The sequence below is a fragment of the Mesoplodon densirostris genome, chromosome 1, assembly GCF_025265405.1.
Source record: "Mesoplodon densirostris isolate mMesDen1 chromosome 1, mMesDen1 primary haplotype, whole genome shotgun sequence".
In the NCBI taxonomy this organism is placed as follows: domain Eukaryota; kingdom Metazoa; phylum Chordata; class Mammalia; order Artiodactyla; family Ziphiidae; genus Mesoplodon; species Mesoplodon densirostris.
In genome coordinates this window covers 6072517-6086433 of record NC_082661.1, presented here as the reverse complement: position 1 = coordinate 6086433, position 13917 = coordinate 6072517, and the positions used below count along the sequence as shown (strand labels likewise).

The 13917-nt window shown below is 51.2% G+C and overlaps 1 protein-coding gene across 3 annotated transcripts in view; it reads right to left on the bottom strand.

Moving 5' to 3' along the window:
• C1H10orf90 (chromosome 1 C10orf90 homolog) overlaps positions 1-13917 on the bottom strand; it is a 235573-nt gene that overhangs the window by 20024 nt on the left and 201632 nt on the right. For 2 of the 3 annotated variants that reach the window (XM_060095879.1, XM_060096032.1), the window contains 3 exons: positions 12816-13103; positions 9334-9518; positions 6833-7010 (listed from right to left, as the gene is read on the bottom strand). In XM_060095879.1, coding sequence (XP_059951862.1) covers positions 6833-7010; positions 9334-9518; positions 12816-13103 — 651 coding nt within the window. The remainder of the gene's footprint in view (positions 1-6832; positions 7011-9333; positions 9519-12815; positions 13104-13917) is intronic. The other variant, XM_060095956.1, reaches the window with a different exon arrangement.

Below are 13917 nucleotides of genomic sequence, written 5' to 3'. Positions count from 1 at the left end.
TCCAATTCCAGGGTTTCCCAGCATTATTTAGAGCAGGGGCCCCCAACCCTCAGGCCACGGACTGATACCGGTCCGTGGCCTGTTAGGAACCGGGCTGCACAGCAGGAGGTGAGTGGCGGGCGAGCAAGCGAAGCTTCATCTGTATTTACAGCCGCTCCCCATCACTCGCATTACGGCCTGAGCTCCGCCTCCTGTCATATCAGCGGCGGCATTAGATTCTCATAGGAGCGCAACCCCCTACTGTGAACTGCGCATGCGAGGGATCTAGGCTGCGCGCTCCTCATGAGAATCTAATGCTTGATGATCTGAGGTGGAGCAGAGACAGTGGTGCTAGCGCTGGGGAGCGGCTGCAAATACAGATCATCATTAGCTGGGAGGTTTGACCGCACAGACACCATCATAAATCAACCGCTTGCAGACTCATATCAAAACCCTATCAGTGGGCCTCCCTGGTGGCGCAGTGGTTAAGAGTCCGCCTGCCGATGCAGGGGATACGGGTTCGTGCCCCGGTCTGGGAGGATCCCATATGCCGCGGAGCGGCTGGGCCCGTGAGCCATGGCCGCTGGGCCTGCGCGTCCGGAGCCTGTGCTCCGCAACGGGAGAGGCCACAACAGTGAGAGGCCCGCATACTGCAAAAAGAAAAAAAAAAAACAAAAAAAAACAAACAAAAAAACAAACCCTATCAGTGAGCGGCAAGTGACAATTAAGCTGCATCTTACGGAGTAGACTGGACATAAGCAACACACTTCGGGTGTCACCTTCTCCCGTCACCCCCGGATGGGACCACCTAGTTGCAGGAAAACAAGCTCAGGGCTCCCACTGATTCTGCATTATGGTGGATTGTATAATTATTTCAATCTATATTACAATGTAATAATAATAGAAATAAAGTGCACAATAAATGTAATGCGCTTGAATCATCCCGAAACCATCCCCCCATCCCCCCAGTCTGTGGAAAAATTGCCTTCCACGAAACCAGTCCCTGGTGCCAGAAAGGTTGGGGACCGCTGATTTAGAGAACCACAAAATCCCGTGATTTATAGATGATGAATAAACTTTCATTCTGGTTGCCAAGTAGATTTATATCCCTAGTGTCACTGCAAGGTTTATTACTGAACTGCACTGTGGGATAAAAGGGAAATCATTTGGAAAATAAAATCCAGGCAATTGGGAGGGTTCCCATAAAGACATTTTTCCTTACCATTCTACAATTCTGTGTTTAATTATTTTAATTAGAATAAAATAGGTCTACTTCTAATCAGCAGACATAAAGTAATCTTTTTTCCCCTCGTTTCTTAGAAGAAGACACAATACAAAACCCTTATCATTGGTCCAAGAAGGACACCAATAATAGTGTACGTGCAAACATCTTTGAATTAGGGAAACAGTCTTTTAGCTAAATCATGCTTCTTGTTTTCTTTGCAGACTGATGAAGTAACAACTGACTTTTATCTGATAAGCGCATTTAAAATTCCTTTGTGAGTAATATTGGGAGAACTAGGCCCAAATATTTATTCAGAAGATTGATGGAAAAACATTCATGAGATCAGATCAGCAATAACAGGGGTGGTGTGGCCAGTGCTAGCTGCATGATGAACAGCACAGTTTTATTACTGCAATGACTTCCCCAGCCATCTCATATCTGCTGGGTCACTTTTCCAGCTACATGCTCAGAGAATGCAAATTAATTTTAATACCTGATCCAGCCAAGAATCATCAGTGAAAGCAGATCAGCCGGAGAAGGAATTCTGCAGGGCCTTCAGGAGGACTCTGCTGCTCTACGGGTCTGTGATTTAAACGGCTGTGCTTGGCTCACCTTGGGAAGTATGGATAATGTAACTCAGATTAAGTTAGTCCGCTTTGCTACACGCAGCAGAGCTTCCCAGAGTGACCTGGTGTGGTGTGTGCCCACCGGCGCTTAGAATCCAGGGAGATTTTTCTGGCACACTCACACAGCTATAATCCAAAGTGAAAAGGTAAGAAGGTAGACCATGTAGAGAGATACAAGAGACAGGAGTGCTCCAATGGAAGAGGTGGGGAGGTGGCGACTGGATGGGAGTAGTCAGGGAGGGCTTGCTGGAAGAAGGGTTTTCTGGAAGCCATCTTCCTGATGGGTTTCCTACACTCACAGGTTAAGAAGACGATCTGGAAGAGCCAGGAGGACCGTGCCAACCATTAGAGGGGACATAAACCAAGACGGAGGCAAGCCAACCCGTGCTGTGTTTGAGCACTGCCCAGCTTTCCTACTGGCTGCAGCACTGAGTACAGCGAGCAGCAGTGATTCACAGTGAGCAAAGTGCTCAACTGAGAAGTGAAAGTCACCACGCAGCCCAGGTCATGCATTACAGGAGTCACAGGCAAGAGCCTTGCGGGTAAGAGATTAAGACAGAAGCTAGACTTGAGATGGACTGGGGGGTTAGGCAGCATGTTGCACGGCCGAGAGGAAGACGGACAGACAGGGCTTCTATCAGGTGGTTTGGGGGCACTGATGGTGAATGTTCCCGGAGGTAAAGAAGGACAGCCAATGAGACCAACTGGGACAGGCAGGCAGGTGGGCAAGTGAGGCTGGGAGGGGTCTGGGCTGCAGGGTGAGCATGGAATCCAGGGAGGCTCAAAAGCTGAAGATGGTGCGGCCCCGGCTGGGGGAATCACAGTGAGGCCAGGATAACGCCACAGACTGGTCACCAGGAGATACTGACTGAGCCCCTACCTACGGGTGCTGTACCACCTACTAACTGCAGGTGCTAAACTGCCTACTACCTGGGGGTGCTGGACCTGATGCTTCCCACGTGCTTTCAGCTCATCCTTCCTCAAATGCATCCTGCCAGGCAGAAGCAATGACTGATTCTGGAACTCTCTAATTCCAGGTTACGGTCAGCCTTTCAACATGACCAATCCCTCCCCACCCCGGGACCCCCAGGAGCTGTGCAGGGACTATGGGGAAGCCCCACCTATGCCCCAGGTAACTCAGGGGACATGGGCAGGTGGAGCCCTGACTGGGGAAGGAGAGAGGGGCCCACAGGTTAGAGAGTCAGTACGTCAGACGCTGAGAACAAAGGCCGGCCTCCCGCCCTCTTCCTCCAGCCTCTCCCTGAGGCTCATCTTCTCACCACGTCCCACCGATTCCATCACCTAGGAACCTCTGCATCTCTTGCCCTTGGGCATTCCACTGCCTTGCCATAGTCTGCCTTCATCACGTCTTGCCTGGAGCTACATAGCCTCAGCTTTGACGGCAGAATAAGGAGAAACCCAGACGCAGCATATACAATGCCTGGTAGCCCCTTGGACTCCTCTCCGGCGCTTCCGTCTCCCCTTCTGCTCCCCACCCCCATTTTATGGTCCAGCCATAGCTGAGCACCCAGCGACCTCTCCCTACAGGGCTTCCACATCCTCCCCCAGCACGTCCCGCCCTCCCCACCCTGCCCCACGACTCACCCTCATAGTCTCTCCTCATCCTAATGCAGTACGAGGTCTCCTCCATCAGGACCATATCCCAAGGTGGGAGCAAGGCCACCCCCTGTGGGTTGCCATGGCAACCCCCCTTCATGGCACTTAGCAAATTCCAAGGTCATTGCCTCTTTACCTGTGTGCTTTCCCCAAGAGGTGGGGAGGTCCCTGAGACCAGGGACTGTGGCTGGCACACAGTGGGTTCTCAAGAAGGGTTTGCTAAGAGATGGATGAAGATGTTCCTTGTGTCACTGCTGGAGCCAAGCCCAGGTGGCCCAGGTGGCTCCTGGACAAGGAAAGAGGCCAGGCATTTGTTGGCTTTGAGAACTCAAGCTACAGAAGATGAGTTATTAAGACAGGCTGGGGGGTGTAGGCAGGACCTTTATAACGCTGCTTCCCAGACTCGCTCTGGTCCCAGCTGGTCCTGAAAATCCCCCATCTCCACACAGGGAGCCAACTGAACACTCACACACGTGAGCATGCATATGCGTGTCCGCACACGTGTGTCACTGTCCCTGTGCCTTAGAGGCTGCTCAGGATTCATCAGCCAACAGGAAGCGGAGCTGGCCCTCCGGCCCTTGCTGTAATTGTCCTGGATATCAGGTGCGCGCTTTGCCGGCGGCCCCTCCGCAAGTGGGTGTTTGTCAGCTGCCGGAGGTCCCACCCGAACCTCTCAGGTCTGTGCCAGGCGGGCCCTGATCAGAGGCAGCTATCTCAGCTCGGAAAGCAATCCGAGCCTCCCCTCTAACAGATGTCTTGACACTGTAGCCGGAGCTCGTTCACGAATATGATTTATTAACTAATTTAGCATGTAAGAAAAACATCTGCATCTCGCTTTTATCATCTTGCCAGCAGACAGGCTGAAGACAAGATGTGTACTGCAGACTCGATTAATGGAGCCTTAAGCACTCCCTGCGCTTGTCCAGAGCTCGCACAAGGCTCTCGTTTCAGAAGTTGTCTGATTGAGCCGACCTAACACAAACAAACACGAGAGTAAACCTCTCATCAACCATAAATACCGCGGGGATCGGAAGAGCGGCCATAAAATCGTGCGCTGAAGCCTGCCCAGAGCATTCTAGTCATCAGGACCGTCTCGGAATTTGGGTAATAAAAAGGTGCCTCGGTTATTTAAGACTATCGACTGGGTCTGATCACCTTTTATTATTATACACGATTTTAAGATTTTCATTCAAAGGAATGTGAACATGTAAGGATAAAATCTGTTTGGGGCAAAACATCACCACTGGATGATGGAGTGGATAGAACTGTCTCCCCAGAAAGATATGTTCAAGCCCCCTCCCTTGTATCTGTGACTTGATTTGGAAATAGGGTCTTTGCAAATGTATGCAAGTTAAAATGAGGTCATACTGGATGAGGGTGGACCCTACTCCAATGACTGGTGCCCTTATAAGAGGAGGCAATTTGGACACAAAGACATACAGACACAAGGGAGACAGAGGCGGGGATTAGAATGATGCATCTATAAGCCAAGCAATGCCAAGGAATGCCAGAAGCTGCCAGAAGCTACCGGAGTGAAGAGAGGGGCATAGGATGGATTCTCCCTCTGAGCTTCAGGAAGGAATCAATCCTGTGGACACCTGGATTTTGGACTTCTGGCCTCCAGACTATGAGAGAATCAAGTTCTGTTACTTTAGCCACCCAGTCTAGGGTCATTTCTTATAGCAGCCCTAGGAAATGGATACAGATGAGCAAGGCAGCTTCCCTCTGATATTTGAGATGATGATATTCCAGAACACTGAGGCCCACGGTATGGCACAGCCGGAAGGCAGCTGGCCCAGGGGACGAGCAGGAATGGCCCCATGCATAACAAGTTCCCAAATGTCCATGCGTCTCCATTTTTTTCTACACAAAGTGACGGGAGCTGACGGAAAAGGAAGACTCTTAGACACCATTTTATGTGTATACGTATGTTGAGCTCTAACGTGACACTGTTTTATATTTGTTGACAACACATTTGTTTACCTAACCATTTTCATCAAGCAGGATCTTCAAAAACATGGAGGCCAAGTGGCCCACACACCATGGGCACCCTGGCAGCCCTCCCCAGAACAACCCTGGACACTGAAGGCCCTGGGTGCCTCGTGGCAACCTGAGAAATCTGTACCCGAACCCAGATTGCTCTCTGTTGAGCCAGAAACTAAGGAGCCACCAGAGAACACACCCCAATAGTCTATATCTGCCAATCGGCTTCCAAAGCCGATGAGAGACACATTTTCAAGCAGGGAAAGTCTTTGCACGTGTATTTTGTTGATTTCCTTTTCTTAGCACCCTGGAAAGTGTTACTGGGACTGAGCAGCAGGTGTACTACTAAATCCTTCACCACGAGAAGGATGCGTTCACGTTTGCCATTTCTGGGGTCTTGGACGACTCCCCCAGCAGAACTGTCGGGGGCTGAGGGGGACCTAGCCTGCCCGTGGTTAACAGGAATCCTATTCCAACCCCTCTGTCCTCGGTACCCCCCCATCCGCCCTGTAAGATCTTGGTCATATTTGCTAAGCTGCATTTTATTGAATATGGTTATTTCCCCAGAGGACTTTTATTCAGAATTAAACCCATGATTTCACCTCCTGGGGGCCAGAACATTTTCCTAGGAAGAAAGATCTTGTTCCTCTATCCAAAGAAATAAAACGGAGGTTTCCCCAGGCCTCCAGATTTTAAGATTTGAGTTGGCAGGCCATCAGAATATGCTCCCATGTCCCCATCTGTGCCCTTGTCTCTCCTTGTTATTCTCGCTGGTTTAATAGTCTGTTTATAAGCTCCACGAAGAAAGGACGGAGGCCAGCCTCGCTCACTGCACTCTCCCCAGCTCCCAGCATGGGGCCTGGCCCAGAGAAGGGGCCTGGCCCAGAGAAGGGGCCTGATAACGACTTCTCCAGTGAGTCAGTGAGCGCTGCCCTTGCAGGGTCAGTGCGACACCGGCCTCCTGGCGTTTGGAAAGCTGGCCATCCCTTCTCCGAGCTCACAGCAGGAAAGGGGTTTCGAGATGATGAATGTTGATATAGACAAACTGGAGTCAACCTCTCACCCTGAGACCTGTTTTGCAATCTATCAAGGGCAAAGGGCACCTCTTGCAAATATCTGTTAAGGAGTCCAGAATCTGAGCCGGCTACCCTGGGCTGCTACTTTCCCAGCTAAAATGGTAAATTTGTGTCCCAAGTTATTTCTGCTGAGTTCAGTGCCCGTATATGATCTCTCAGGATGGGCTGGCTTCCAGGGCAGGCTGTATGACCCTGCGGTTTGGGTACTTGGGCGAACATGAGTCCTGCATATGGCAGGGACACCATTTGGACCACCAGCCTGGGTGAAGGTCGCAGCCCCAGGATCCGGCAGTCTCGCCAGCCCTCCCGAACCACCTGTAGCTTACCGCTAAGAGGGTGGGGAACGGTGAACTGCTTCTTATTGGCGCGGACAGGAAGGAGACTCTGCTTCTGGCCCAGGCTCTCCTTCTGCTGGGCTTTCCTCTGCTGTACCATGTGCTCTAGCTTCTTCAGACGTTCTTGCGAGCGAGAAATGAACTGAGGTTTGCGGACTTCCAGGGCCTCCTAAGAGGAGCCAGGAAAGCATTTTCTTTTTAAGAGAAATGACGCAAGAAGGCAACACATCTGTCTGATTGGGTCGAGAGGCTGATGCATGAGCACATCCCAATTTTCTCCCAACACCTCATGGAAAGATGGCAACAGACACGTTGGTAACATAGGTCTCAGTCAGCACCAAGGGCCCCACTGCAGCCCCACTGACAGTCACCAGCAGCAAACTGTGAGTGCAAAGGCACACCTCCACCCGTTCCTTCTCCTCCCTGTCAATTAATCCATTTCCAAAATCTGAATGCCCTAAATTCCATATTCCGAAGCGACACAGGTGGGAGAGGAATGGAGGCGTTCCGAGTCAGCTGCTTCTGCAGGGAGCTGGATGCCTTAAGAAGCACAGACCCAGATCCTCCTACCAGCATGAAGCATGTGTCTTTTCAGGAGAAACAGTAATCATAGCTAATGGAAACAGCTTCTCCTCCCAGGAAGAAAGAGCTGGCAGGAGAGCTCTGCCTTTGCAGAATGGTTCTGCAAGCTCCATAGGGGAGGTCAGCATTCCCGTATTTCCTCTTCGGCCTCATCTCTCACTGCATCCACCACTCCGTGCATGGACGAAGCCCCTAACACAGATTTACAGAAAAGGAATAACCACCACTGACACACTCTGCTCTGTGCTAGACACTAAGCTCAATGCTTTATGTGTACTTGTTGTCTGAGAATCCCCACATTGATTCTGGAAGGCAGATACATTTATCCCCATTTGACAGAGGCAAAAACTGAGGCTCGTCGTAATGTGGTAGGTCGCCTGGCAACCCTCAGCTGTGGGTGTCCCATGCTTTTCCCACCCTGCCTTTCACTGTCTTAATCTGATATCCTTACAAACCACTGTTCAAGTTGATGCCCTGCCTGGAGTACCACCCCCAGCTACACCCATCGGCTCAAGTCTCGGTTCTCCCAGTAAACTGCTAGGTCGCCCTGTTCAGCCTGAGCATGGGGGTACTTCACCCCGCGCGAGTGATTCATGCACACATATTGCCATGCTAGGCTGTGAGCTCCCGGATGGCAGGTGCCCTGTCTCCTCCACATCGCATCCCTTACAGCCACTGTCCCAGCTCTGCAAACAGCAGGTGCTCAGCACAGGCCCTCTGGAGGTGCTGCCATAGTGTAAATGTCCTCTGCCTCATTCCTCTCCCAGCCCTCAGGAGCTCAGGGTTTCCAGGGAGAGGGCGACGTGGGCTCTATCCATGTCATGTTCGCGCCCCTAGCTGCTGTGCCAGGAAAGGAGTCTCTTGGCCAGTTGGCCTCCAACGTGCCAGCCCCAGGTCCCAGGCACGAGTCACTGGGGCCTGGAGAGATGGTCCCTGGGGACGGCCTATGGGCCCAGGCATGGCTGCTGCCCCGGCTGCCCGCCCTGAGGATGGAGGCTCAAGCTGCTTTGGGAGCACATGAGTCTCTCACGGTGGGACCACCTGGGGGACAGGGGTGCAGGGCCGGCAGGTGGAGCCTGCTGTACATCAGCAGGGCTGTTGACAATGCATGATGTGTCTCCCAGAAGGCGTAGTTGGCTTTCTCCAGATTGTTTGTCCTTCTAATCTTATACCTATGTATTTTTTTTTTTTTTTTTTTGCGGTATGCGGGCCTCTCATTACTGTGGCCTCTCCCGTTGCGGAGCACAGGCTCCGGACGCGCAGGCTCAGCGGCCATGGCTCACGAGCCCAGCCGCTCCGCGTTACGTGGGATCTTCCCGGACCGGGGCACGAACCCGTGTCCCCTGCATCGGCAGGCGGACTCTCAACCACTGCGCCACCAAGGAAGCCCCCTATGTATTTTTTGAACTTTAAAAAATGTGTACATATTACTTCTACAATTGGGGAAAGACACAAAATGAGAGCTTCCATATCCTTGAACTCAAGGCCATGACTTTGGGACTTCCTTAATCTTTCAAAGGCTTATGTTCTTATCTGAAGATAGGGTTGTAGGGACTCCTGCCTCACGGGGGTGCCATGAGAATGCAAGGCCCTGACACCCATGAAGTGACCCCTCCATGTCTGGGTACCAGAAAGTTCTCAACAAATGCTGTCATTGCTCCAGTCACGGTCACTGCTGATGTTATGCGATCCCCATCCCAGCCCAGTGGAGCAGACATCATCATCTCCTTACTCACATGGTGGAACAGAGGCCCAGAGAGGTTAGGGGACCTGCCCAGAGTCACACAGCCACCAGGAAGCTGAGTCAGGTCTCCAGCCTCAGAAGTAGAAGTGAGGTCATGTGCCCACAGGCTCCCCGGGAAAAGTCTCCCCTTGATAGGAATCACGCCGGGATGCATGGAAGGCCTTACCTGCAAGGTCAAGGAGCTTGTGGGCATTTGCTGGCTCTTGGAACTGTCTTCCGGCAGGTCGTGGGTCTCTGGTCCCTGGGGGGTTTCTGGCTCAGTGGGCGCTGGCTCGGGCTCGGGCGTGGTGGGCTGCTCACTCTTCTTGCATTCCTTTATTTTAACAACCAAGTCACAGCACGTGTAATCTCCTGGGAGAGAAGATTAGAATTCCATTTAGAGAGCACCCAGTGATTTTCTCCTGGTTCCTCAAGGCCGTGAGACACAGAAGACAATTTTGAAAATAGAAACACCAGTGGGTTATTAATGGGCCTCGTTAAGCCCACGAGATCTCGCCTCATCACAGACCCCCAGCTGCCCTGGCCACGGGAAGGCATGTTTGTAGGCAGCCAGACCTTGAGACTGGCTAGTGATGCCGTGGAGGTATTCCTGTGGCTTCTGACGTTCAAAATGCCTTTGCTCCTGAAGCAAAGAAAGTTTTTTTCTATTCTGCGCTTCCTATTACGTGTGTCCTGTACAATTATTTCAGTTGGGTTGTTTGGGGACCGTGTATTAATTTATCTTATGTTTGCTACACTAATGATGTAAGACAGAGGAACGGCGTTCAAGTACCTATCCCTCCCCTTAATCTACCAGAGACTAGCCCTGGCTTTACATTCATAATTGGAACTCTCTCTGTCTCAGCGCAGGATTGGGCCCCATCCTGAGGCCTTTTTTTTTTTTTTTTTTTTTTTTGCGGTACACGGGCTTCTCACTGCTGTGGCCTCTCCCGCTGCGGAGCACAGGCTCCGGACGCACAGGCTCAGCGGCCATGGCTCACGGGCCCAGCCGCTCCACGGCATGTGGGATCTTCCCGGACCAGGGCACGAACCCGTGTCCCCTGCATCGGCAGGCAGACTCTCAACCACTGCGCCACCAGGGAAGCCCCCTGAGGCCACTTTGACATTCCTTGGTGGAAGAGGTCAGAGGATGAGTTGATGCCACAGCATTTCGGGCAGGGTTGCCTTTGGGGTGGTGAAAGTGGGCGATTCATACGCATTCACTTACCACTTACTGACCAACTCCTCCACCTGGAACACAGTGTTTGTCCCAGCCTGCTCTTCCCATCTGGGCTCCCTGACTCCCCTCACCACACCAGCCCTAACCACAGCATTACCAACCCTCTCCGGTTCTGAGACTCACTGGTGGTCCCCTCACTCCTCGTACACACGCCTCCCCATCTCCACGAAGCCCCTTTGGTGCCCACCCAGTGACCTCCTACCTCTAGGCTGAGCCTGAGTTTTTCAGGAAAACGCCCCCACCTGCCTCCTCTGTGTACCTGCCATGGAGCACACTTCACACACTCAGCAGCATCAGTGGGCCCGTCACAGGATGCTTTAACCCCACAGGCCTGTGACTCCCTTGAGGGCTGGACCGCGTCATACTCACCATGCCTCTCTCCACACTGCCAGCCCAGGTGCCCAGAAGCAGCTAGTTCTGTTGGGTGTGGAGAGGTGGCCACAGGACACATCTCCATGGTCTCATGAATCTCTTAACTGACCCCCCATTATAACCTCCGCCATTCACACCCAGATCCTCTGTGGTCTGGACCACCTGTCCTGTCTCCACCCCAAATCCATCAATGTTCCCTACTACCTACAAGCCCTACAAGGAGAGCAGACGTCTCACGGCTCGTTCATGGTGGGTGTTGCCCTCCAGCTACCAATTCCGATGCTCTACCAACCACATGCTGCTTAGAGGTGTGCAAATCCTTCTCCTTGTTCTTCTAAGCATTTGCTCCAGTTTTTTTCTGGAGATTTCCCTGTTGCTCCCCCATCCCTGCTTCAGGTCTAACCACTAACCCAGATATCTGTCCCCCAACCCCCTCCAGCTAGAGCTAACTACACTTTCCGTGGTACTGTTTCCATCTCTTGTGAACCTTTATTCTAGCTCACCTCAGGGAAGCCACGGTTCCCTCCCATCCTTCCCCACCGCAGATCCAGTGATGCAAGGTCAGTCCTGACACACTCATCTCCAGTGCTCACGACAAAGCTTTGTCCATTATCTTCAAAGTCTCTACTACTGTGGCCAGACCTCCCCAGTGGCATGGTCTGTACTCATCTCTAGCCAGTCTCGGCCTCCCTGCCTGGCCCTCTCCCATCCGGCCTCCACATTGTCCAGGAGGCAATCACCTTCAGAGCAAATCTAATTAGGTCTGTTCCCCCTCAAGGGCTTGGCCCAGGCTTCAGTCCAGACTCTCTTAGTGGATTTATACGGACCTTCCAACTCGACCCATGGGACCTTGGATTCAGACTAGCCTCCCCTCCACCCCTGCACTCCGGTCCCCTGGACCCCAAATCAGCCATGCTCTTTCCATCCGTTCTTTGTGTGTGCTTTTCCCTCGGCCTGCAATGCTCTTCACCTTAGGGTCTGATTTTTAAACCTCTAATCAGCTTTCAAGTTCTTTCTCAAAATCATTTCCTTGAGGAAGATGTCTCTGTCCAGCCCCTCCTTGCAGCATCTGGGGCCGTCCTCAGCTTCCCGATGGCTCACCACAGGCACAGTTACAACCCCGATGTCTCTGGCACTGGACTGAGAGCACCTGGAGGGCAGGAAGCACCGTGCACAGTGCCTGGCACACAATAGCTATTTAATAAATGCTTCTTTGATGGCATACAGTGGATATTCAATACATACTCCTTTAATGTATTGATGAATAATGAGCTAGAGATTCACTTGGGTTTCAAGAAAAAATGTTTTTATCAATTACCATAAATATGTTAACTTTTATAATCCAAAGCTCTATCATCTTTTCCTTTCTGTCCTCATCCATAGCTCTTTGGGAAAATCTTTAGAGTGACAGGAAATCTAGATTTTCCTCTGTTATAACTGGGCACCACAGATCTTTTTTCTATTTTATTCCTATTTTTTTTATATATCAATGGTCACTGCAATCTTAGTGGAGGTCAGCCACTTGGGCTTTAGAGAAACGATGGCCTGGTTGAATTCTGTGAGAGGCTGAGATGGGGACCTGTCTTAAAGGCACTGTGAGGTCAGTGCACTCTGTCTGTTAAGCGCCTGGCACATGTGGGGTCTCCACTCCCCGGCCATTATCCTGGCCAGTTACTGAGGACCACCGTCAGCCTGGCGCACCTGCTGCCTTCAGGGCAGCCCCCCCACCCCAGATCTCAAATGTTCCCTAACGAGGCCCGAGAACCTGCTGGGCACCCGGGAGTGGCCTTCTTCTCAGCTTCAGGCAATGCTGGCCTTGTGCACAGTAGGGCTGGGACTTCCTGACCCATGCAGTGCCGTCTCCTCGCTGCTTGGGAGGTAGAACTTGCCCACTATTTAAACCTGCTGGTCCTGCTTCCTTCTCTGCTTGTACAGTTGGAGAAAAGGCAGATTCATAAGGGAAGCTCAAGTGAACCAGGGCCCAGGAAGACCCTGCACCGTGTTCCCTATGAAGATCAAGGAAGCATCATCTCAACCCTACCTCCCTCACTCCTTACCTTCCAGCAACTCTCTTTCTATCTGAACACTGTGGTCTTCCTGCAGAGATGTGCACAAATCTTGGAAGGGGCAAAGGGACCCAGGTAAAGGGAGGCTGAGTTTCGGGAGGCTTTGCTGTTGACTCTCTGCGGGTTCAGAGAGGTCACTAGACTGACAGCTGTTGCTTGGAGAGCTAGACCCAGCAGGAAGGGGGTCTTTAACCAGCTTCTGTTCCACTGGGGGAGCAGACGCAGTCACATGTGCCCCTTCTTGCTTCTCGCTGCTTCCAGAAAATACTTTTGGTTCTACTAAAAATAAAATGAGAATTGTGCTCAAAACATCTGATGAGCCCACGTCTAACGTACTGACTTCTGCACGCCACGCTCTCCCAGAGACAGGCAGATGGGCTGCAGGGCTGCCTCAAGGGGACAGGCGCCATTGATGCTGACGTGCATGTGCTCACCCAGCAACGACATGCGGTCACCAGTTCTGGCCAGATGTCCCCAGGGTTCACTCGGGAGCCCCTCTACATGCACTGCTCTCATGCACGTGTCTCTGAAGAGACCATGCTCCCTGGTACCCTTCGGACCTCAAAAGACCTTCCAGACAGTAGATAATTGAATGGGTGGTTGAGCACATTGACTCTGGGGGAAGATACCTTGGGTTCAAATCCCCCCTCCACCACTTATATGCTATCTGGCCTCATCTATAAAATTGAGATAATACTATAACAAGGTAATAATGTTAAACATTATATATTTAATTTTAATATATTTATTTTTGTAATAAATTTACCTATTTAAATAATAAGGAATATATTTATGGAATGTATACAATCATATTTTATATGATAAACAATGTAAGCATATTATTAATATAAATACTAAATGTTAAAATCAAGGTAATACTATAACAAAATAATGATCCAGCTAAGGTGCTTAGCACAGTACCTGACACATAGTAAACATTTAATAAATGTTCATTATCATTATTATTCCAGAAACAATGATGCCGCGTTACGTCCTATGGCAAGTGCAGATGCAGGATGTAATTTATCAGCCGTCTGTGCTCACCTCTAATAAAGCAGTGGGTCTAAAAGGTGTACAACATGTTGCTTGTTGC